General features: G+C 37.8%; 1 protein-coding gene across 3 annotated transcripts in view; it reads right to left on the reverse strand.

The window, feature by feature from the left end:
• Window positions 1-23,669, reverse strand: part of RAP1GDS1 (Rap1 GTPase-GDP dissociation stimulator 1) — a 167,683-nt gene extending 144,014 nt beyond the window's left edge. For all 3 annotated transcript variants that reach the window (XM_042935849.1, XM_042935848.1, XM_042935847.1), the window contains exon 1: window positions 23,490-23,669. In XM_042935849.1, the coding sequence (XP_042791783.1) occupies window positions 23,490-23,493 (4 nt within the window). In that variant the 5' untranslated portion in view covers window positions 23,494-23,669. The remainder of the gene's footprint in view (window positions 1-23,489) is intronic.
• Window positions 23,670-26,859: the final 3,190 nt, after the last annotated feature.

Here is a 26,859-nt window from a genome sequence, read left to right on the forward strand (position 1 = left end):
CGTACTCCCTTGGCAACTGCCCACCATTACCTCTGTTCTCTAGGAAAGAAGTAATATATATGATTAATAAGTTGAGAAAGAAGAAATGGATATGTATAACTCAGCCCCTTCTGGGTTCCTGATTTTTTAGAATGGCAAGAACTCTCTGTTCCTCCATACCTTTGGGTGTCCAGCTACACCAGTGACAACATTAGCAAATACATCTAATTCAGCCCTGGAGTATTAGCAGTTCCTTTGTAACTATACAAATAAGCCTTCACCAATTTTAAAGCAGTTATTTTGAGTTCCATCAGAGAACTCATTTGCTTACATCTCCAGTGATTCTGAACTTGGGTAAGGAACAGAGGGTGTTATTTTTGGACTCCCTCAAACCATGACAGTAAATCTCAGCAATGAATCCTTACCATTAAGACACTGAAACTCTTCTAATGAAAAATTTGTCAGCTTTTGGCTGGTGGGAGTGGGGGGGGGGGGGGGGCAGTGAGTCAAGAATGATAATTTTCATGGGAGGTTCTACTACTAAGAAGTATTAATAATTTTTCTTAAAAGTAATTTATTTCCTATATGACAGTAGATGGTCTAGCCTGCCTTGTGAAAAGAAACATAACATCTTCAAAGAGGTAAGCAAAGTTGACTTTGGTCATTAATTCTGCATCTCCTACTTCTAACCATTTCATCACTCTTAAAACCACAATCTAACCAAGTCCTCTTAAATTCTATCAAAACTACTCAGGCAAAGGTCTTAAATGATATCACAACAAATCCAGTGGATTTTTCTCAGTCCTCTTATTTGATATCTTTGAAGCAACAGACTCTTTTTCTTTTTTTGGAATAGTTTCTACTGACTTCAAAACACCAGTCTCTGAACATTTGTTCTTGGCCTTCTCCTCTCTCTGCGCCTTCAATGTTAGAACCAAGATCACCCTATCTCTTCTGCTTTTTTCATTTTGCTAGTTTTATAGTCCTGGGTTAATAAAACTCTTTTAGCTTATTTACTATACTAGAAGGAAATTTATTTAGCTTATTTATTATACTAGAGGGAAATTCTTATAGCACAGGAAATTCTTCTAAGATACTCTAAGACGCTAAGATACTAATTCTTCTAAGATACTCTAAGATACTAAGATGCTAATTCTTCTGAGATACCCTAAGATACTAAGACACTAAGATATTATACTAGAGGGAAATTTATTTAGCTTATTTATTATACTAAAGGAAAATTCTTGTAGCACAGGAAATTCTTCTAAGGTACTCACACTGTTCTCTATAGTAGAAACTTCACGAATCCTGAAAATCTACCTTACTTTCTGAGTTACTTGTGCTTGCATCTTTTATTATAAATTATGGTACAAACCACCATAATTAATATTTTTATTAAGACGAACTATCCTAAAAATAACGACATTTCTAAGTGTTCTTCTCATTCTAATTATTTCAGAAATCAGATAAAAACTTTATGAGCAATCACTTTTCATTCATTCTTAAATGATGTTAAAGTCTATTTTAGTTTAAACCAGAAACAATGTAGTCTAACTTGTCACATTTGATTAGAGGGTCAAGAGTCTGACAGATGATCTTCACAACTATAATATTAAGCCATTATGGATAAAAGCAAGAAATAGTTTGTAAAATTTTATTTCACACTATGCCTAAAACCTTTTCACTTAGAGTTCAAGAATTATTTTCATGTTTTATAACTATCAATTATAGCTTTAGCATGTAACATAATTGATAAAAAGTTAATACATTGGCTTTTTAAAATTAGATAGGGATTTACACTGAGATCCAGGCTTAATGCCTTGTCGCAGAAATGACCCAGAAAAATATGAGGGCGATTTCTTTTTCTCAACAATTCCCTAACAGAATGATTTAAAATACTATACCCAATAGTAGTTCAACACCCAAAATATTATAAGCCAACTTAGAAAATCAATGTAGATAAATCAACAAAGTCTGATGGCATTTGTCAAAGAATTTAAAGAAACCCAAGAATTATACCAGAATGATGTTGGTAAAAACGTGCAATCTGTCATTACAAACAGCTTCTGTGTGAAGAACTACCGGGATGCTCTCTGGACATATGAGTTCCAGAAGATGCTGGAAAGTGGAAACTATATACTTTCAAACTTCACTCCTGTACAGGTAAGCTCATTGAGTCCTTAACAGAAGAGAAACTCTGTAAACATACAAATAACCACATGAAATATATATGCTCTGCTCTAACTTCTTATACCTAGCATGTGCCTGCAAACCAGAGTTCTCACAGTATCAATATTCTACCACCAGGATTCTTACAGAACAATGTTCTATCCTGTATTTCCCAGTTTTGTTCAGGCCCCATCTAATTTATCCCTTACACTCCACTTAGCCCCTTAGATTAACACATTGATCTTAGACTTAACTATTTTAGCTGTGACCTTCTACTCCTCCAGGATAAGTATCTGCCTACAATGCTTTGGTTCCTGGCACTTAACATTCAAGAGTAAATGATATCATGCCTCCAAGCTCTGTCCTAGACTCTAAGATATGCCTGACAGGGAAGGAAGGTCAGACAAGGGGCAGATAATATAAGAGGAAATTCTGCCTAAGTGTATGGGAATTTCCGAAGGCTATCTACATAACATAGATAGAGAGAAGTGTTTGGGGCTAAACACTCTGACTTACAAGCAGTCTTGAGCAAGATTCTCCATCAGAATATACTTAAAGCTGTCACTAATCAAACAAAGAGAAAGAAGGAAAGACCCTGTTTACAACGCTTTGTAATAATAGAGAATTGGATGGAAGACTGACATAAAAGACCTACAGAAAAGGAACTTTCTTTAGCTGGAGAAACATATAAAGAAGTATATTTCATTAAGATCGGTGCAAAGCAAATAGTTTCACTTAGTAATCTAATAAATAACAAGGAAGAGATAATGTACACTGAAATTTATAAATTTTTAGGCAACACTAGCTTTTCTGAATAAAATGCCAAAAAGAAAAAATGATACCTACACAAGTAATCATAAATGTGACAGGTGAGTTAAACATAGGTATATATTAAAAATCTTTTCTAAAAAATCTTTAGAAAATGATACTGTCTAAACTATTATTTATGAACCCACAAAAGAAATATTTTCCCAGGATACTGCTACAGAAAGCATAATGAAAATTTAGAGTCAAGATAAAACAAAAGACGATTTAGATAAGAACTAAATAAATCAGAAAGTATGACAATGCCCTTACTTAAATGGTGTTAAAGCTATGATGCACCATAAATTTGAAAGAAAATTTAAGCAACAGGATGAAGAGACATTAGGTCAGTTATCAACTTATGTCTGTCAGCTCCAAATTCACCCTCACTGCCTGATCTGTAAAAATGAATCCTGGCCCTTTAAATATTCTCCCTTTGCCAGATGGCAAGATACAAGGTATATCTGTAGAGGACAATGGATAGTACTGAAGAGGAAGTGCTCTCCTTCATGCTCAGTCTTCATAATTTTCTCCAGTGCCACACATCTGCAAGTCATAGCTTTCACCATACTTTTTCTCCAGCTCTCAACTGAGGCAGGAGAACTCTGTACAATAGCCCCAGACAACTCGTTTGCATCCCAGCCCAAGTCACTGCTTCCCACATCATCTCTTCAGCCCTGGAAATGTACACGCTGGAAACCCTGTGGGGCTGGATGCCCAGAGCCGCTCTGGTCCAAACTTCTGGTACACTTCTGGTACAAAGAAGTGTGCTGGGTTCCTGTAAAAAGGGGCTTCTCTAGCCCAGTTCTAGCAGTACCTGCTGGGGCACCCCAACTTCCTCTGCATGCCCTACTGTCTGGGGACCACTCATCAACCTCAGCTTGCATGCTCTCCAAAGAGTTGTTCCTGGAGGCCTAGTGACTGTGGGCTACCTCTGGCCTGGGCAACGCAGTGATCTTAATTATATCTTAATGAGAACTCACCTTCCGAGGAAGTTTGTCCTTCCTTGGATGTACTCTCGTAGCTCAAGGTTACCCATCAGATTTGTTATATACTTTTAAAGTTACTCTCCTATTATTGCTTAATATTTTTTACATTAAATGTCTCCTGTTTACATTTCTGTGTAATGGAAGACCATTCTCCCTGGATTTCTTGACATTCCTTACTACTAGGGCCTTCTGAGCAAGGGAAATTGATAAGCTATAATAAGTCTCCTTCTCTGGAGACATTCTAGGAACATAAAAAAAAAAAAAAAAAATCCCCCTCTTCTTTCCAGAGGTTTGTTTTTAGCTTACATTTAGGGTAATAACACTAGAGATACTTTTCCCCTTCAGTAGGAATGATTTGTTTAATTCCAGATTATAGACTGTGTGTGTGTGTGTCTGTGTGTGTGCGTGTGTGTGTGTATCTTGGATGACAGATGTGCCAGCAACCCTACATAAGCTTTTAGTGTTGTAATTTCAGAGTTCCTCTCCTGTGGTGCAACCCTGCTGTATGTACTAAAATGCTCTGTAAATAACAAGCTATGTTGTATGATGTATATACTTCATGTTTCTTGTCAGGATATTTATATATACATATAAATTTAACATTATGTGGTCTGCCTTCTTAGAAAAATGAGAAATTATGTGAGAAAAGACAAAGAATATTAGCTCTTTCAGTGAAAAATATCATAATGTATCAGGTCATGAATGCTGTGGATCAAGTGAATAATACATTAACAAGATAACCTCAAGCTTCTTTTTGTTCAATGATACTAACTAAAGGCTGACCTAGCACCAAACGCTGCACTAAGTGCCAAAGATACAAACATGAATATAGATACCACAGTTATCACAGTTAGAAAAACTTTTTGTTCCCCCTTACTTTCGATTTTATTTTGGGTGGGAATTACCTTCACATATCCCAGTTCACTCCCAGAAGCAATCAATGTTAACATTTTCTTGTGCATTCTTCTAGAAGCACCTTGTGTGTGTGTGTATGTGTATACAGATGTACACATATGTATATACATGTGTATATATATGCAGTTATTTATATTTACAAACACACACACAAACTTTAAAGCACAGCCCATCCAAATGTTACTACAATACTGATTATCTTCTGCATGGTAATAGCCTTAATAAAAAGTACCATTATTATGACAATTATATTTTAGAAAATCATAATAACAGCCCTATAACTGAAATCCCTTGGTAAATGTACAACAAAGTATTATTTTATTATTTGGTGGTAATAAATGTAGAAATCCACAGTCCCCCAAAAAGTGATAGGGAAGACACAAATTCAAAATAATTTTGCCAAATATACTAATATGAGGTTATTATTATAAGATCAACATTAAAATTGGTATTAAGGATAACTACTAAATTTTAATTTGGAAAGATGAATATAGATATTCCTTTGTTCCTATCAGGTTTTATTAGGCTATTGTGCTTTGAGAAAAAAAATACACAAATTTTGGTGTGGCTGGGTGGCTTAGTTGGTTAAGCATCTGACTTTGGCTCAGGTCATGACCTCACAGTCTGTGGGTTCAAGCCCCATGTCAGGCTCTGTGCTGATAGCTCTGAGCCTGGAACCTGCTTCGGATTCTGTGTCTCCCTCTCTCTCTGCCCCTCCCCTGCTCATGCTCTGCCTCTGTCTCTCTCTCTCTCTGTCTCTGTCTCTCTCTCTCAAAAATAAATAAACAAAAAATTTTTTTTAAAAATACACAAATGTTAGTGGTAACTATCCTTACTAAGAGTATTGACAGTTTTTATTAGCCACACAGGTAAAGTTTACCATAAAGCAATAATAAAACTGTTTAAACTGTTTAAACATGCATATTTCTTTTCTGGCAGCAAATATTTCTTCAAGGGAATCAATGTCAAGTAAAAGACAATTAAATAAACCACAGGGAAATGCTATTTACTAGACAAAATTCTCTGTTAGGCCATCTTTGTTTAAAATGAAAAGAAAAACCCAGTAAACATTTATTCATCAGGTAGTTCCCACTTTGGAAAGTTTTAATAGCAACCCATTTCTTACTGAAACAATGTATCTTTCAGGTTTTATAACCGTTCCAATTATTATTGTTACATTAGCAACCCCCCCACCCCCTCAAACTTCATGGCATAAAACAAAAGCCATTTTATTGAACTCACAGATTCTGTGAACCAGGAATTCATAAAGGGCACACTGAGGATGGTTTGTCTCTGTTCCACAAGGTCTGGGGCCTCAGTGAAGAGTCTCAAAAGATAGGGGTGTGTCTCCGAGAGTGACTAAATAGCAGGGGCTGGCATCATCTGAATCATTTGATGGTTCTGGTGACTGGACTGAAAGGACTTGGGAGGTTATGAATGCCAACCTGAGACCCGAGGCTCCTCCAGATGGCCTGGCTCCCCCACAGAATGGTAGCTACAGGGTCAGACTTTCAGGGCTCCAAGCAGGTCAGCATTTCCACAAACAGTATGGAAGCAACATTTTTTACTATCAGGCCTAGGAAATGATAGAACACTTGTGGTGCATTCTATTGGTTACAAGTGAGTCACAAGCATGCTCATTTTAAACAGGAAGAGAACTCCCCAGCTCTCAATGGGGAATGGCAAGTTCTTGAAAAATATGTGTGGGGAAAGACATATTGTTGTGGCCATCTTTGGAAAGCACAATCTGCTATAATAATTTGATATTCGGTATACTGATTTGGTTAAAATAACACAACCAACAGCATTAGATCCTTTGACTGCTTTTTCATCTGAACACAAGATACAGTTTCCCAAAAAATGTATGTTCACCTTTGGGAATAGAAATTAAAATTTATATAGTTATTATTTCATCAATATTTGTAACTACCTTGTGAAATAGGTGTTATTGTTATTGTCCATATTTTAATGGAGAAAGTTGTATCTGGAAGCTGAATAACTTGCCCAGAAAGATAAGTGCCAAAGGTGGGATAAATCCAGACACATGTGTCTTCAATGTCTAGGCTCTTTCCAGTGAACAGGCAATCTTCACAGTACCAGGTTAAATGAAACTCATTCATATTTCATGCATATCAGAACTGTGCAAAGCAAGGAGTACCTATATTTTGCTTTATGTAGATGTAAATTCTTCAAAAATTAATTTATAACCCAACCGTGTTAGGTAGTTTTATGAGCTAACAACTGTCTATATATGTGAATGTGTGCAAGACAGAAAAGAAAAGAGAGGAAGAGAGGAAGGAAGGAAGGAAGAGGGAAGGGAAGAAAAGAGAGAAGGAAGGAAGGAAGGAAGGAAGGAAGGAAGGAAGGAAGGAAGGAAGGAAATCACAATGAGATGTACCAGGAGCAGTCTCTGCCATAGTATCTCAAGGGCAGTACCAATGCTGGATACATACTCCAGCTTTCATTAACTGTTAAATAGAAAAATAAATTCTAAGAAAAATTTTCCAGATCACTGTAAGTAATGAACGCTTGTATATTCTTGAGAAGTTTTATTAGGTGCTTAAAAGGTAAATATGATCTATTCTCTTATTTAAATTCTTTGGTCTCTGCGTTTTCTCTTTCAAGAATCCAAACTATATCCTTATGTGTTTCTGTTACTCATTTCTTTTATGTTATTATCTTACAGTTAGAGGTTAAGCTTTTCAAAAGCAAAACTGTCACTGCTTGCATTATTTGTCACTTTCTGTATTGCCTAATAGGATAGTCCTGTGTTTCTGATCTGACTGATGATGTTTTATACAAACCACATAAAAGCCAGAAATGTGACACAATACAGTTATTCTTTCTTGGAGCTTCACACTACCCTTCCCAAAAACGCATTCTTGCAACTAAAAGGAAATTAAGTTAATCAGCTCATATAAAAGTCCTGTCATTATTATAATTTTGTTGTTAAAGATAAACTAACATCTATATTTCTGTAAAATAAATATTTCAGTGTAAGCTTTGCTTCTTTATAAGGATCAGTGTCATCTTTTATAATGGAGCTACTGGAGGAATCTTCAAAATGGAATATTTTTTATAAGAACTAAAGGAAACAGTTTTTCATTCCTGACAAATTTCTTGTTAAAAATAATCTTGGTGTAAGCTTCTCACAGCTTTGAAAGCAATTTTTTGTTAAAGTACAATGATTCCTGTTTTTTTCTTTTCCTGATTATAAAAACAAAATCCCCACACATAAAAAAGGGGAACTTACTAGTTACTTGAAATTATTTTTATAATTTTGTGTAATTCTTTTTTACATAATTTTAAATTTAAACTGTTGCTTTAAATACTTTAAAATTATGTAATTCTATGTAATTCATTTGATATAATTATTTTAAATAATTTTATATAATCCTTATATGTTAGAAAATGCTTTCTAATATGTACAAGAAAATAATTTTTTTAGAAACAATCTAGCAGCCTATTGCACTTTGATGACTTTTTAAAAAATACCATACCATCATTTTCCCTAGTAAGTGTATTTAATGCTCAAGGGCATGCCCCCACACACACAAAAAAGGGAAAAAAATACAATAGATCTGGGTCTGGGGGTTGGTCAGCCTTTATTAAGTAACTGAGTGTGAAGGATTCCTTATTATGAATTGTATTAGTTCTTTATGAAATGAGCTTTTTCCCCCTTCCATTTTTATTTGAAATCTATTATCTGGTTCTTATTCAATAATAGTGATAATACTTTAAGGATACAGATAAAATGAGGGCTTAAAGAGCTTAAGTAACTTGCTAAAGGCTATACTACAGAATTAATTTATGAAAGAGGAGAGATTCTATCCTCTATTTCTCTAATTCCTTGTATCATTCTGATCAACTGCAGATTAAACCATGATTGATGGCCAAATGAATACAATTAACTCTTTGGTAATTCAAAAGTTATAACAGAAATCTCAGAGATCACAAATTCAAATACCTGTAAGGGCCATATGCCACAACAACAAAACGAAGATAAAAATCATATGAAAATCTCAACAGATGCAGAAAAACATGACAAAATTTAACATCTGCTCATGATAAAAACTCTAAACAAAGTGGGGTTAGAGAGAACATACTTCAACATAATAAAGGCCATATGAAAAACCTACAGTTAACATCATATCTAATGGTGAAAAATTGAGAGCTTTCCCTCTAAGGTTAAGAACAAGACAAGGATGTACACTCTCATCATTTTTATTCAACATAGTACTGTAAGTCTTGGCCACAGTAATCAGACAAGAAAAACAGAAGAAGCATCCATTTTGGTAAGGGAGAAGTTAAACTGTCAGTATTCACAGACGACATACTATACATAAAAAAACCTTAAAGACCCTACCAAAAAAGTAACAGAAGTAATAAATGAATTCAGTAGAGTAGCAAAACACAAAATTAATAACAAGATATTGGTATCTTTTCTATACACTAATAACCAAACAGAATAAAAAATAAATTAAGAAAACAATTCCATTTACAATTGCACCAAAGACAACAAAATACCCAGGAATAAAACTTAACCAAGGAAGTGAAACATCTGTACTCTGAAAACTATAAAGCACTGATGGAAGACATTGAAGATCACACAAACAAATGGAAAGATAGTTCATGTTCATGGATTGGAAGAATTAATGCTGTTAAAATATCCATACTATCCAAAACAATCTTCAGATTAAATGTATTCCCTATCAAAATACCAATAACATTTTTTACAGAACTAGAACAAAGAATCCTAAAATTAGTATGGAACTAAGACTCTGAAGAGCCAAAGTAATCTTGAGGAAGAACAAAGATGGAAGTATCATAATCCCAGATTTTACGACATACTACAAAGCTGTATTAATCAAAACAGTATGGGGCTGGCATAAAAATGGATCAATGGAAAAGAATAGAAAGCTCAGAAATAAACCCACAATATGGTCAGTTAATATTATATGTTTTATATTATATATATTATATACATATATAGCCAATTAATGTATGACAAAAGAGGAAAAAACATAAAATGAGGGAAAAAAAAACAGTCTTCTCAATAAATAGTGCTGGGAAAACTGGACAGCTACATGCAAAAGAATGAAACTAGAGCACTCTCTAACTCCATACACAAAAATAAACTAAAAATTGATTAAAGACCTAACTATGAAACCTGAAACCACAAAAGTCCTACAAGACAGCATGGGGAGTAATATCTCTGACATTAACCACAGCAATATTTTTCTAGATATGTCTCTTCAAAGAAATGAAGACTACATACATACATGCACATACATACGTGTACATACATACACGTACAAAAAAGCTTCTACACAGCAAAGGAAATCATCAACAAAATGAAAAGACAAGTGGGAGAAAATATTTGCAAAAATAAAAAGACAACCTACTAAGTGGGAGAAAATATTTGCAAATAATATATAGGACAAGGGTTTAATATCCAAAATACATAATACATAAAGAACTTATATAACTCAACACCAAAAAAACAAATAATCCAATGAAAAACTGGGCAGAAGATAAAAACACGCATCTCCAAAGAAGACATACAGATGGCCAACAGACACATGAAAAGATGGATGTCATCTTGGCTAAATGTCAGAATGGCTAAAATCAAAAGACAAGAAATAAAAAGTGTTGGCAAAGATATGGAGAAAAAGGAGCCCTCATGCACTGCAAGGGGGAATGTAAATTGGTACAGCCACTGTGGAAAACAGTATGGAGGTTCCTCAAAAAGTTAAAAATAGAAATACCGTATAATCCAATAACTCTACTACTGGGTATTTACCCAAAGAATACAAAAACATTAATTGAAAAGATATATGCACCCCTATGTTTAATCAGCATTATTTACAGTAGTCGAGATACAGAAGAAACCTGAGTGTTCGTCAGCAGACAAATGGATAAGGAAGACGCAGTGTACACATACCCACCACACACGCACACAGGAGTATTACGCAACCATAAAAAAGGACATCTTGCCATTTGTGACAACATGGATGGACCCAGAGGGTATAATGCTAGGTGAGTTAAATCAGACTAAGAAAGACAAATACAATATGATTCCATGTGGAATCTAAAACAAACAAAACAGATAAACAAAAAGCAGAATCAAATCTATAAATACACAAAATTAAAAGATAGTTGCCAGATGAAAGAGGTATACTCAAATTAAAAAAAAATAATAAACTAAAAAATAAAGTACAAATGAACAGGTTAAAAAATATCTTCCAGATAGAGTACTGAGTGAAATTTGTAGGATTTAAAATAATAGGAAGAAGTACTGAACTGGAGACCCCACACCTTGCCTAAGGACACTACCGTTAACTGTCACCAATAGGAATACAGGCTCAGGGATCTTAAATTTTTAATGTTTCAAGAAAAATTTGCAAAATAGATTTCTATCAGAAATTTCATGTTATTTAAATGTTGACTAATTCCAATTTCTAAAACTTCTCTAACAAAACCCATCTGCAAAGTATATTTGGCCCGTTGGCTGCTGGTTTGCAAGCTCTATTATAAACATGACTATAATCACTATAGGATAATGCTGTTAATTAAGAAGACTGACCTAAGTCTGCAGTGACTCTATGACTTGAACAAACAAGTATTACTGAATGCCAACAAGAAATATGAAACACTGAGTGACTAAAACTGTATTAGTGAATGTGTTATAGGAGTCCAAGAAGTAACAGGTATCCAGAGAAATAAGAGGTCTGAAGTAGCCTTCATGAGCTAGACAATGGAGAATGAATAAGAACAGAGGAAAAAAGTTACTCTAGGAGGAGGAATAACATGAACAAAGGTATACTGGTGTTATCACTGACAAAGAATATTTCAGGGTCAGTGATTATCAAAGGAAGATGTATTTCAGAGAGAGAAATATAAGAAAGGTAACAGATTTCTATGACTTTTGAAAGCTCAGCCGAGTTTAGACGTGATAGGACAGTCAGTTCAAGTAGCAGATCTTGAGAAGAATGATATAATCAATGCAGTATCTTTTTACTAATCTAAAAGGATTAATCTGGTTGTAGCATGTAGAAAAGACTGGAGAGCACAGAGTCTAGTAGTAGGGAGGCCAACTAAGAAATGGTCTCAGTAGTACAGGAATGAAGAGATGAGGACCTAGACTTTAGTAATAAAAATGTTACAAAGGGAAGAGTTTTCCACTAACCTATTTACGTGAGTGAATCCTTGAAGTTAGCTCATTTCTGTGTGCATGTGTGTATAGGTATGTGTGTTTGTGTATGTGTACAGATATGTTTTTTTTCATTAACAAATTGGAGCTGGCCTGGTATAATGAAGAGAACACTTGCAGAGGAGTTAGGAAATCAAGATTCTAGATCTGACACTACCCCTAACTCAATGTGTGAACTTGGGCATGTCTCTTAGCCTCCCTAACCCTCAGTTCTCTGCCCTGGACAGAAAGATACAGAGCCATGATGTCATTGTTGGAGGCCCTGGATCTTACAATTCCAAAAACCATTAACAATCTTAAGTCCAGATGACCCTTGCACAACAGAGGTTTGAATCACACACAGGTCCACTTATATGTGAATGTTTTTTCAATTAATACAGTACAGCACTGTAAGTGTATTTTCTCTTATGGTTTTCTTTTTTAAAATTTATTTGAGAGAGAGAGAGAGAGCATGTGCGCGTGAGCGGGGGAGATGGGGTGAGAGAGAGAGAGAATCTTAAGCAGGCAACCATGCTCAGTGTGGAGCCCAAGGCAGGGCTCCATCCCACAACCCTGGGATCACGAACTGAGCCAAGTGGGGTTAAGCGTGTGACTCTTGGTTTCGGCTCAGGTCATGATCTTACAGTTCATGGGTTCAAGCCCCATGCTGGGCTCTATGCTGATAGCTGCGGAGCCTGCTTAGGATTCTCTGTCTCCCTCTTTCTCTACTTCTCCCCACTCACTCGCGCTCTCTCTCTCAAAATAAAATTTAAAAAATATGTTAATTAACTACTCTTGGTCAGGATTCCAGTCAACAGGTTATTAGTAGTTAAGCTTTACAGAGAATCAAAAGTTATATGTGGATTTTCAATTGTGTGGGAGGTCCATGCCACCATTTTCCATGTTGTTCAAGGGCCAGCTATCTGTAGATAAAAATCTAATTGCTGGATTCTTTTAAAAGTCCCCAAATCTGGCTTCCCTGGGTCCACATTCCTACACGGCAAAAACGGTTGGAGTGCAGTAGGGAACTCCTGTTGTAGGTTAGGCACATACCCTCTAGTCTGCCATAGTCTCCTCATTTCGTGTTGTATCTTCACCTTGAGGCCCAGTGTTAGTTGCCATTCATCATGCTTTCATTGCTATTCTTATTATAGTAGAGAGATATTTTTCTAACCTTTGTCTTTTATCAAAAGAGAGAAAATGAAAAACAGACAATTTTTAAGAAAAGTGAGAGGAAACATACATCTTTATGAAAATAAAAAATATTCCTTGGGTGCCTAGGTGGCTCAGTCAGTTAAGCATCTGACTCTTTATCTTGGTTCAGGTCAACTTCTCATGGTTCGTGAGTTCAAGCCCCACATCAAGCTGTGCATTGACAGTGCAGAGTCTGTTTGTGTTTCTCTCTCTCCCTCTCTCTCTCTCTCTGCCCCTCCTCGTTTGTTCTCCATCTCTCTCTTCCTCAAAATAAATTAATTTTAAAAAATATCCCTTTCAATTTAGTATGTGAGGAAAAAATTGCACTGGTGTCAAAAGCTTACCACTTTAACCCTCTTTAATCATATAGTTTCTTCATTTGAGTTTGGGAACCCTGCTAGATGTGTTGGAGAGCTACTGAAAAAAATATATCTAAGAAGTGAAATGATCAGATTCACCTTTTAAACAGAGTACTCTAGCAGCATGTAAAAACTGGTTAAGAGGGGAAATGCTGGGGGAAAGAACATCTGTTACAGAAGAGTAAGAAGATTTCAAGGGGTAATAAAACCTTGAACTGGCATGTTTGCAGCAGAGAAAAGAGGAGAGGGCTGATTCAAAGAGGCAGAACTGTTAGAACTTAGGGAATCCAAAGGATGTTATAATGACTAGATTTTAGGAATGGTTGACTGGATAGATAGTGATACCATTTACTGAGCTAGGGAATTCACAGGGAGAAAAAGTCACCGGTAAAGATGAGGTAGTTTAGCATGACTCTATAGTAGGAGCAAGCAAACTACTCCTGTTTTTTGGTTTTTTATTATTTAAAAAAAAAAAAATTTTTTTTTTAACGTTTATTTATTTTTGAGACAGAGAGAGACAGAGCATGCATGGGGGAGGGTCACAGAGAGAGGAAGACACAGAATCTGAAACAGGCTCCAGGCTCTGGGCTGTCAGCACAGAGCCCGACATGGGGCTCGAACCCACGGACCGTGAGATCATGACCTGAGCCGAAGTCAGACGCTTAACCGACCGAGCCACCCAGGTGCCCCTACTCCTGTTTTTGAATAGCCTATAGGTAAAACAGTTTTACATTTGTAAATGGTTGAATAAAATCAACAGAGAAATATATTTCATGATGTGCAAATTATATGAAATTGAAACTCAGTGTCCATAAACAAAGTTTTAGTGTAACACAACTTACTCCTGTATTTATTGTCTATATCTGTGTTCACATTATGATGACAGAGTTGAGTAGGTGAGACAGAAACCGTGGGTAGCACTTTCATCAGTTTGCCCTGTTGTTTGATGTGCTCCAAATTATGGGCAGCACCGTGGATAGCACAGTTATGGCTGTCCACTGTTTCAAGTACCAGGTCTACTGACATAACACAACATTTCACTTTGATCAAGTCAAAACAGGAAAAGCATACTTCAAATGTCATACTTTTAAGGTATTTAAAGTGGTATATGGATTAGTTTGTTATTGAATAAGATAGCAAACCACTGTATCATGCAGTGACACTATAGCTATGCTAGAAAAATACAGCACTATATTATCAGACTAAGCCTTCATCATATTCACAATTCATAGGAAAGGGTCAGAGAAATTAGAAAACATAAAACATAATGGCTCATCACAGCCGAATTTCTTTTCAAAAATAAAAAATGAAAATGAAGTTGCAAATGAAGTAAGTTTCTGAGTGGTTCACTCATTAACCAAGCACGGAAAGCTTGGTGAGCTCATGGTGAGCTAAAGAAATATTTCAGGGGGGGGGGGGGGGAGGATGCGGTGATTTGTTTGAGGCAGCCTTTCTGTGATGATAGCTACTTGAAGAGGTGAGGACACTAGGAACAATATAAATATTCAACTAAAAAATAAGGCAAATGATTTTGAAAGGCTTTCCTTGGTTCTTGATGAGCTGACCTGTATTAGTGACACTGCATGTTATCTGTGGAACGACTGATGCTGAGTGTGAAGTAACTAAAGAAGTAGCTTCTATGAAGAGTCTGCATAGAATAGGCAAGAATATTTTCAAAGTTGAGAAAATATTAATTCAGTACAACCTGAAGTGGAATCTGCTAAGATGTGTTACAAATGATGATGGTAAAAATGTGAAGAACAGTAAAAGGCATAGCTGAACAAACTTACAATGTTTGTGGAAATGTAAGGTGGTTAAAGTCTATGCCTATTCATTACATTATTTATTGGCAGGCATTTTATAAGGAAGATATTTTAAATTATCATGCCAGGAGTATCAACTTCATTCACTCTCATTGATTTAACCACTGTCAGTTCTGCGTACTTTGATAAGAATTAGAAGCCAAATATCCTGACTTACCTTGTCACAGAGCAGTTTAATGGCTTACCAATGGTAGAGTTTTATTGTTATTTTTTAGCAGAAAGGTGAGAATGCAGGGTGCATGGGTGGCTCAGTAAGTTAAGCATCTGACTCTTGATTTCTGCTCAGATCGAGTCCCACGTTGGACTCTGCGCTGACGGTGCAGAGCCTGCTTTGGATTCTCTTCCCCCTCCCCCCCCCACCGCCCTTCCCTGCCCCCCCCCCCCAAGTAAGTAAAACATTAAAAAAAAAAGTGAGAATGAAATTTCTGGGGGAAAAATGCCACTATTATCAAACAATGAATGCCTCTGGAAATTAGATTTTGCTGCAGATTTGGTGTTTCCTAGAATTTGACCTGAAAATCAAGGCAAAATAGTGCTTACATGAGAAACATAACTATGTTAAGTCATTTTGACAACGTTGTTGGAAACACAAGTAACCATCAATCTGCTATATACCCTTCTCATGCTGTCAAATGTTATACAATAAGATCTCCACACATATACAAATCTACAACAGATATATTTTGCAAGCTCAAACTACTGTTGCAGCACTGTTTTTCAGACCTTATTTCAGACGCAAATGAAACTTCCAAACATCAAAATCCATTTAAGTAACAGAGGAGTTTCTACTCTACTATTACAAGTGGTTAATTTACAATGTAGTAGCATGCTAAATGTTAAATGTCAAGAGAAGAATCTAAAAGATTCTATAATTCCTTCCATAGAAATAAATAGTCTCATTAATAAAATCATATGCCCATGGACGGATACACGGATACGAGCATTTGAGAGTACCTATCTGTGTGAAAACATGTTCCAAAGACAAAATCCATAAAATCACATTAAAGATCTGCATTAACAAATGAACATCTGGATCAATTTTGATGGCAGGGTAACTCTGAGTCCCAATTAAGTGAAATGCTATCTCAAAAACAGAATTACAATATTTTCATTGGTAGACCTATATTGCAATAACTTTTGTTCAGTTAATGTTGTATTTTGAACACAGTCAACAAAATATTTGTGGATATTTGTTTTCTCTCATCATATATATTTTCTCTCTTGTTTTTGATTTTGCCTCTTGGCCTAAATATTGACCATCTGACCCTTTATGTAAAAAGTCTGCAGACCTATGCTCTATGGTGAGGCTATTAAAAGTGCAGCATCATCTGCCAATGTCTTGACAATGCGAATTCTCAGCCTACCCAACACCTACTTACCAAAATTTCTGAGGGCGGGCCTAGTAATTTTTTTTTTTAACAAATGCTACAGGATTCTTAAGCAAGCCAGAATTTGAGAATCACTGCTCTAAAACAAGATTTTAGAGACTGAGCTCTCTCCCCCTGGATAAATTACTTAATTCTCTGAATCGGTAGAATGGGGATAGTATCACCCACTTCATAGAATTGTTGAAAAGATTAAAATTAAATTTTAAAAATATGAGAAAGTGTAAAGTTTAACATAACTCATCAATAATTCTTATTAAACAGTAATAAATGGTAATTATTAATCCAGTGGTATACCAGAACCCACCTGTACCAGCCCATGAGAAATGATTATTAAATTTTTAAGAATTTTCGAGGCAATTATTAAAACACACATTATTGAAAATTAAATCTTATAAACTTAAGTAAGTTATATTAAAACAAAGATTTTACTACTCAAAACTCATTACTACTTAATTATTTTACTACCCTTTACTATTATCTGTGCTCACAGGTTCTTATATCTATATAGCGGATCCACCATATACTAGTGTGCTGTATCTCATCTCTTCCCAACCATGAATTCATAGGATATCAACAACCACCACAAATCAGGGCTTTTGTGGAGAAGGGTTTCTGGTTAAACATTAACCATCACACCTCTAGTTATCATTATTAATAATTACACAATAGTTTGCTTTTGAACTAAATGAGTTTGAATTAACTATGCATGTAGAGATGTCTAATAATCTCTTAGATGAAAAGACAGCCCAGACACACACACACACACACACACACACACACACACACACACACACAGGCACTAACAGCATACACATAGTAATTAAAATCATAAATATGGACAAAATTAAGCAAAACAGCTTTTAGAGAAGAGGTCAGATACATAGCTCATAAAAGACAAAATTAACTTTCTGTACAAAAAGTTAGAAGGACTTTGGAGTTTGTAAGCATAGCCAATCATAGCTAGCAGCTCAATTTACTTCCATTTATCACTATCCTAATTCTCACTTTTAATGCCTGGAATGCTTCTAGCAACAAAAGTTGTATAAATGGATGTACTGAGAGAATGACATTACTCTGCAATTTGAATCTATATCTTAGCCAGTATGAGTAATGGTATTTAAGGCTGTCTGGTTAGACAAAGCTAACAGGTTGGTTCAAACCCTGAAGTGCTACCTCAAGTCGACATTACTCCAAAGAAAAATGAATTATATAAGTATGTTTATGGCATATTTAAGACATCAATGATACTGAGTACATTTTAAAGTTCAGTTTCACAGAATCATAGGATTTTATAACCAAAATAGACTTTATAACCTATTCTGGTATCTTCATTTATTATACCTCCTCTCTCCACAAGAAAGAACTATTTGCCAAGTTAAATGCCTAGGAAAGTATTTTAAATTAAGTATTATCTGAACATGATTATCTAAAATTAACATGAAGTTCCCAAAGGAGTGGATCTTCCTTCTCCACTCTTCCAGATATTTATGAGCAAGGATTAAAAAATTTAAGTCATTCTTATAGCTGTTGTTGGTGCCACCAATAACACCAGAATTTCCAAGTTCAAATTCAGGTGACTTGGAATCTCTGAAGAGGAAAACCATACTCTTCCCCAAAGGCAGCTAGAAGCTCCTGTGAAAGTTAAAATCTACAGTTCACAAAATGAATTAGGGTTATTAAAACCTCCCAAACCATAGTACTAGATAGACTATGACTCTACCAAAGTTAATGATTTCAATTCTCCTATAAGTAAAAAAAAAAAAAAAAAAGACATATACAACATAGATATAACGGCAACATAATAAAAATTATTGAACTAGTCAATCTCTTTTAAAATAATAAATTTTAGTGATTATCAGTTTACAAAGATTTTTATCACTCTACTTTGCAAAGAACAAGTAAAAGTACTATTTTTTACTGTTTATTTATGAAACCATTCCTGGACTTATAAATACAAGAGGAAAAAAAAAAAAAAAGACTTATATCTAAAGCTAACACAAATTTATAGAGAAAAACAAAACTCCAGGAATTAAGAGTATAATTAGAGGCATACATACAACTAGAGAAATCCAAAATTCACAAAGACTAATAGTAAATAAAAAGTGATAAAACCATTCATCAGTGAAGAGTACACTTTATGTAAAATGTCATGTGAAATTATAAAACCATTTCTAAGCTCACTCTGTATGACAGATATTGCAAACATAAAAAGCATACTGTACTAAGACACAATGACATAAAAAATGGAATGTCAAAGAAATTTTGAAGCACTATGGTGAGATAACAAATTATTCTCAGGCAAGAAAATAGCATGTGTCATTCCATGTAAAGTGCAACATTTTAAAAATGTTTTTAAAAACCTATGCTTACTTACAGATCTTTAAATAGGTCAAGGGATATAGCATGAATACATTGGGAATTCTTAGTTCCACTTACTCATTATCCAGTTAGCCTCTACAACTGACCTCCATTTCTAGCATACCTCTTAAAGCTGCTTTTTAGAAAATATACTGAGTAATATCCTAAGCAAACTACATCAACAAAGATCCTTTTCTCAGTCCATATCACTGGTCTGAAGCAAAAGACATTATTGACCATTCTTTCATGAAACCAACCACATGCAGATTCTAGTCTTTCACTCCTACGTCCATTCCAGTGTCAAATCATTCCATTCCACTTCCCTAACAATGGGTCATTCTTCAAGATTCTTACTTTGGACAAATTTTTTCTTTCCCTCTGTTGTCTCTCAGCCTCCTACCTAACTTGAAATATCATCTCAGGAGATTTATGGGTAACTTCCAGATCTCTAGTTCAAAATCCTCTCTTAAGAGTTAAAATAACTGTTTGTTAAATTTTTTTTTTTTTTTTTTTTTACCTAGTTTCAGTCAGTTAACAAATGGTTACTGCATGGCTACTATGTGTCAGACACTAGTGTTAGAAATGTATTCAAAACCTATTATAAGAATCCCTGTCATCAATGAACAGAGAATCTAAATGGCAAACTAAACAGTCCAATTCACCAGGTCCAAAACTAATGATTCACATTTCCTCTTCCAGTGGATTAAATATATATTAATAATTTTACATCTCTCTATTGCCCAGGTGACAATGTATGACTCCTTTCTCAATTCCATATTCAATAGGTTAGCAAGGAAATTCTGTTCTTTATTTGCAGTATTCTCTTCCCATTGTCACAGCCAAGTTCAGACCAGTAAATATTTTCACCCACACTGCAACAACCACCCTCTGAAGTGTTCTCTATTTTTTCATCTAATTCATCCTTGACTCAATTGACAGATTAATTTTCCTAAACCACAGACTTGATCCATCACTTAACTACAGAAAAACATTTCACAGTCCCTCAATAGACAAGTCAAAGTCCAAAAACTTTTTCAACTTGTCATTTAAGGTCCTCCATTATCTGGTCTTTACCTATTAGTACTGAGGAAGGTGACACACACTCTTACCTTACCTTTTGCTCCAACCAAACATGGTTATTTAACCATATCCTGAAACTCCTTGAGTGTTCCCTCTCTAACTTCACTTATGCCATTTCTCTCCTCCCAACCCCCGGCCTGATTCATTTTTACCTTTCAGAAGCTTAACCAACTTTTTTTGTTTCAAATAACATCATTTTTCTAAAACCTTTTCTCCATGCCCTCAATCTACAATACATGTAAATGTAAAGTTATTTTAAATCACTTATACTTTATTTCTGTTATAGCTGTGTATGTACCATCTCATTCCTGTTAATATTATATGCAGCTTGAAATATGAATGTCTTATTCCTCTCTTTCCTCCCACAGTACAGTGTACGTGGTTGATATTCAATAAATATTAAGTACATGTTGAATTTATAATAAAATATATACATTAAATAATAGCCATCACCCATAACATTATATAGGAAGTTTCCTTCACTTTCTTACAGGGAAAAATCACTGCCATGAGATTATTAAAAATCACCTTATTTATGGAGCGCCTTGGATGGCTCAGTCAGTTAAGCATCCAACTTCAGCTAAGGTCATGATCTCGCAGTTTGTGAGTTCAAACCCCACATTGGGCTCTATGCTGACAGCTCAGAGCCCGGAGCCTGCTTCAGATTCTGTGTCTCCCTTGCCCTCTGCCCCTCCCCCACTCGCACTCTGTTTCTTTCTCAAAAACAAACAAACATTAAAAATTTTTTTTAAGTCACCTTATTTAATTTAATAAGTGATTAAAAAGCATTAAAAAGTGATTAAAAAGTGATTAAAAAGCCTTAAAAAGTGATTTTTTTCCTACCATTAATCAAGATACCTTTTATGTATACACGAATTGTTATAACTTCCTTGGTTCAGAATATGAAATTGCTTTCCACGGTTTCAATTTTACATTATTGTATGTATCTAGTGATCATCTGATAAACCACCTTACCATTGAAAACAGCAGTGCAGAAGGAAATGGCTAGCCTGGAGGCTATTCCAAAACCTTTAACTCTGAGAAGACCCAACTTTCTTTTTCTTTTCTTTTCTTTTCTTTTTTTTTTTTAGTGAGAGAAGAGTAGTCATAGTAAAATTATACTTCTCTGTTCCCATTTCCTCCAAGCCTCCATGATAGTCTACCAACTTGAATGTTTGTTCACAGCCCATACTTTCAGGTTCACAAACTGAAAATAATAGGTAGGTTTTAAGTTCAACAATGAATTCACCAAAGATTTATTGAATATCTACTATGTGTAAAGCACGGAGGGGTGGGGGGGATACACAAAAATCAATAAGACATAATTTTCATCTTTTGGAACTCATGACTAAATGCTAACCACACACACACATAAACAACTCCATTATAAGACAGATTATGTAAGTACTAAAAAGCCTCCAACAAGGTACAGAGTGCTATGGGAGACTGATTTAATCAAAGAGTATCTGAGAAGCTCCAAATAAGAGGTTTCTATCTGGCCATTCTTTGAAATCAAGCAATAACATTCAAGATTTTGAAGATTAATTATTTTTAAGTAAATAATTGTGTTTTAAGTATTTTTATTCATAAGTATTGCAACATAACTGAATTTTTTCTACTGAAAAGATTCTTACTCAACATGGAAGTTAAAATTTTATTTAAATGGATTTTGTAGCTCACCTTGAAACATGGGCAAATGTATTTTACAGGAGAAACTTGTGACCTACAATTAGGAGTAAATTTTTGAATGTTCAAGGAAAATTCACAATGTGTCCGATAATCTGAATTAATATTTATTTAAATTTCTACTCCTAGAGAAAAGCTAAGTACATATGAGCCACCCATTTCCACATAAATTTGTTCACCATGTCAATAGCACACCAAAAGGGGGAGAAAAACTGAACTGAAAATAAAATTCAGGGACCCAGATTCATTTTTCATTCATATCACCTCCTGCAACACTAGCCTCAAAAGTCTGAAACAGAGCTTGGAGCATTTGCTTTCCCAGTAAGCTCCATCGACACCATTTCTAGATTTAGATACTTCCTTGAAGATTCTGAGTTGCCACGACCTAACTCTAGATGTGTTGAGCACTGTATTGACAGATCAAAGAACCACACTCATTTTAGGCTTAAAATAACCTGCACGGAAGGGGTAGGAGAATCCGAGTTGACAGATGCCAATGGAGCAAATTTTAAAAAGAGGAAACTGTGATAACAGTGGAAGCAAACTGGGAACATGTAGCAGTATGCTATTCCGAAATGCTACTATTAAAAAAAATAATTGCAGAATTAATCAGACGTTTTTGTAATTACTGAACTTAGTATTTAAGCAATATGTTATGAAAAAATTTTAAGATAAATTATATGCAGTTTTAGAAAATATATTTGCTTTTAAATACCTCATCCAAAACAATCTCTTGAGATTAACCAGACATACAAAGGAACTAAAATCAGATTATGTAGATGTAGGCAGGCTAAGCTGGGAACGAATAACTAACACGTAAGTTCGGTAACATGTTACAGGGTGCGTTTCCTCCTACAGTAGACAGGCGAAGGAACCAAGAAAATGGGCTGAGCACAGGAATATTGCACACTGTAGTCACCCAACACTAATTCAACAGCTAGCGGCTCTATGCATCCTTCCTCACGTTCCTCGTGGCCTCTGACAAGTCATCCTTTCAACCCATGAGGCTGTCCGCTCTCCCCCATCAAAAATAATTTCCGTGCACGTTGTACAATCGCCCTGACAAACTACTTGCTCGCACTTCCCCGCCTCGGGATGAACAGTCCCCAAGATGGGGAAAGGTCGCCCTGACAGGGAAGTTAGGCGAAGTGGTCTCTCTGGCGGTCCGACCGAGCCTCCAGCCCAGCAGACGCCGGGGAAAGGAAGCGGGCGGCCTCCGGAGAAACGGGGATGGGGCAGGCAGAGGAGGCTAGCCCGCGAGGCAGGCTCCGCGGTGCCCGGGCACCCGCTCGGGCAGGAAGAATGGAGGAGGGGAGGCGAGGCAGCGAGGTGCCCGGAGCCGTGGCCCGACCCCACCCAGCGCTCGGGACCCTCCCAGCCCAGGGACCGGCGTGCGTTCCGCGTGCGCCGACTCTCCCCGGAGGAAGAGCCACTGTATTACACCCGTGGATTTGAGAAATCTGGCAACTTTGCGCGAGGAATGCTTCCCACCCTGCAACACGCCGAGAAAGAGAAAAATGTCAGGCGATGACGGGGGAGGAAGGATGACTTACCCATGTTCCTCCCAGAGGGTGAGGAGCCAGCAGGGCGAGGCGAAGGTCTCCGGTGCGGGCGGCGCGGCGCTGTGTCCTCCCTCTACCTCTGCCTCTCCCGCAGCCAGGGAAGGACCCGCGGGGGGCGGCCGCCGGGGAGGAGCAGCTGCTGCTGCTGCTGCTGCTGCTGCAGGCGGCGCGGCCGCGGCGGGGACGAGCGGCGGGGGGCGGGGCGGGGCGGGGCGGGGCGGGCGGGCGCAGCCTGCGGCGGGCGCGGCTCCGAGCGGGCGGGCGGCGGAGACGCCGAGCCGACTTGAGGAGCGCCTGCCCTGACTCGCGGCCCGGGAGCGCCCCGCCCTCCCCGCCGAGCATGCTCAATACCTCCCTCTTTTTTTTTTTTTTTCCTCCACTCCAGAGGCAAGTGATTCTGAGCGTGCGGGTGGGCGTGTTTGCGGACCAGCTGCAGCCGCCGCGGAGGCGCTTGATGGCGACCGCCTGCGGTGCGGTGGGTGGGCCGGGAGAAGGCAAGGCAAGGGGATACGGTGTCCCGAGTGCTACCATCTGGCCTGCCCCGGCTTGCTTTCCGACCCCGCCAGTCCACACCCGGAAAACCGACCCATGTTCTTTACGGGACAACCCGGTTGCACAGGCGGGAATTTCCCGGAGACGCTGGGCCGCCTCAGACCCGGGAGGGTGGTCGAGAAGCAGAGCGGGCACATTGAAATGAAGCTGGAATGGACGCATAGGCGATAAGGCCAGCACCTCTGAGAGACAGATACCTGAGGACGCCCGTTTTCAGAGCAGCCTGTGGGCCCGCTGAGCACAGACCAGGGAGGTGGTCGCTGGGAGGGCGCTTAATGTTAGCGGGCGTAACGGTGGGACAGTTAGGGCTGTCTTGGCTGTGGCTAGTTTAAAAACAGAGAGGTCTGGGCAGTCGAGAACAGTGACCGCCCTGGATTTCCTTCAGGGAGTCAGCTGTTCTTCCGACATTAGCGCGGCCTTCCATTCCCCCGAGACGCCTCAACAGCCTTTTAACTGGGGTGCCCTCGGGCTCCACCCTACCGCGAGGGCACACCCCTCTCTCTGGGACGGTGGCGGGAACATGGTTACCAGGCAGGAAAATAAAAGTCTAGCTGAGTTAGCGGCGGCCCCGCCCAGTCGGCCGGCCGGAGTTTCCCCCGGCCGCCGGGCCGCTGCGGGTTCCCGGCACCGCCGCCCCCTCCCCCCCCAGCCCCCAACAGCTGCGGGAAAAGCCTGAGCAGGGGCGCGCTCTTTGGACGGCGCCCTCCCGACTGGGCATGCGCGCAAGGCGCCAGGTTTTTGGTTCTTCTGCCGGGAGGGAGGAGGCTGGAGGAAACGTTCTTTTTTTCCACACTCTGGTCTTGCCCAGACCCCTCGTAATCGTGGTAAGGAATCAGCTAGCTCTCCCCAGACAGCAGCACCCGCACTCCTGCAGGGGAGAGGGCCACAGCAGTACAACCTGTGGAAGTAAGATGCTGCATAGCTGAATCGGGCTTGCTTTTCCCTTTCAACTTTTATTCTTTCAATTCAATGTTGAGAAAAAGGCGCTTTCTCTCTCTTAATCCGGGCCGCCCCCCCCCCGCTCCCCCGCCCACAGCCAGATCAGTTTCCGTTTATTCCATACAAGCACACAAGTCAGAAGCGCCTTGTAATTCGTTGAAAGCAGATTTTATGTGAGTTTTCTAAAACAAAAATGAAACACGATAATTAGAGAGGTTTGGTAAAACAAGAAAATACAACTGAACTACAGATATCCAAGCTATTGGGCTTTTCTGATGCATAAAGACAATCAGGCACATCACTCTTCTGCACCCTTTCCCTTTCTGTGATAAAAGAGTGCTCTTGGTGTTTGCCTTAAAATAATCTTACACGCCGAATTAGTTTCTTACCGCTGCTGTAACTAAGTGTCACAAACTGTGTGGCTTAGAATAGAAATTGAAGGTCCCACAGTTCTAGAGGCCAGAAGTCTGAAATTAAAGTGTTGGTGGGGCCATGCTCCCTCTGAAGGCACTTAATGAAGGATCTCTTCCAGGCCTCTCTTAGCTTCTATAGGTCGTTGGCTTGGGGTGGCATAGCTCCACAATCTTCATGGCATGTCTGTTCAAATGTTCCTTTTTTATAGGACGCCAGTCATAGTAGATTGGAGACCCAACTACTCTGGTGTGACCTCATCTTTAATTAAATCTGCTATGACCCTATTTCCAAATAAGGTTAAACTTTGAGTTACTAGGTGTCAGTCTTAAACATACAAATTTGCAGGGGACGGGACTCAATCCATAACACACCAATGCAAGCTACACACATACACACACCCCTGCCATATTCTGTATTCATTTTGGAGACACACACCATGTTTCACATTCATTTTGAACCTCTCCAGATCACCGTGGGGTCTTTGTATTGCTGCTCTTCATTTTTTGTCTTTCTCTTTCCTTATTCATTAATCTCTCCCAGATTCTCAAATTTACTTGCTTCAGTTTTCCTGCTACTTCCTTTTCTTATACATTACACTAATTTCTAAGAGCATTTTCTATCTTTCATTAGGATATACAAATTGACACTAGCAAAAGCTGCTTCAGCAGCTTTGTGACCTCCTACCTGACACTACTTTAAGTGCTTTTTTTGGTTCTGCTTGAATCCATAAACCATCCCCTCAGCACTCCTACCAATTAAAATTACAGGGCTGTCTAGGCAGACTGCATACAGTGAGGCCCAAAGCACTGGTATATCGGTAGTGAGACCCAATACTTAATGCTACATGCAGAAGTGGACCAATGTAACACCTACCTTTTCACACTGAACACTAGTTCTCCTCACCTCACCTTTCTTCTCCTATTATAGCTCACCTTTCTTCTCCTATTATAGGAATATGACCTTTTTCTCTTCATCTTTTTATTCAAAAGTTACCTGCATGCGGGATTCCTAGCCATTTTATCTAAAATTTCAACATTCCCACTTTATATCCTGAATTCCATACTAATTTTTTCCTTAGCACTTACCTCTAAAATAATATGGTATTCACCCCCATTTAAATTTAAGCTCCCCAAAGGCAGGGATTTTTGTCTGCCTTATTTGCCCTTGTATCCCCAGGGCCAGTACAATGCTAGTACACAGCAAGTGCTCAATAAAAATTTTTTGTATGAATGAGTCTTCATTCTCTCAGAGTTTTTATCCTGAAAGAGAGAAAGAAGGGTGTTAATATTCATTTGATAAATTCTAGCGCTTTACCAAGTAAAATTAGTTATTCAATAAATATTTATAATTGATGATGATGATGCTTCCTGCTATCTGTGTTGTTTCTATCCTAAACTATGAGTCTTCTGCTGGGTGGTTACTGGTCTTTGTACTAGTTTCTTCTCTATTGACTAAT

Source organism: Panthera leo, chromosome B1, assembly GCF_018350215.1.
Source record: "Panthera leo isolate Ple1 chromosome B1, P.leo_Ple1_pat1.1, whole genome shotgun sequence".
Classification (NCBI taxonomy): Eukaryota; Metazoa; Chordata; class Mammalia; order Carnivora; family Felidae; genus Panthera; species Panthera leo.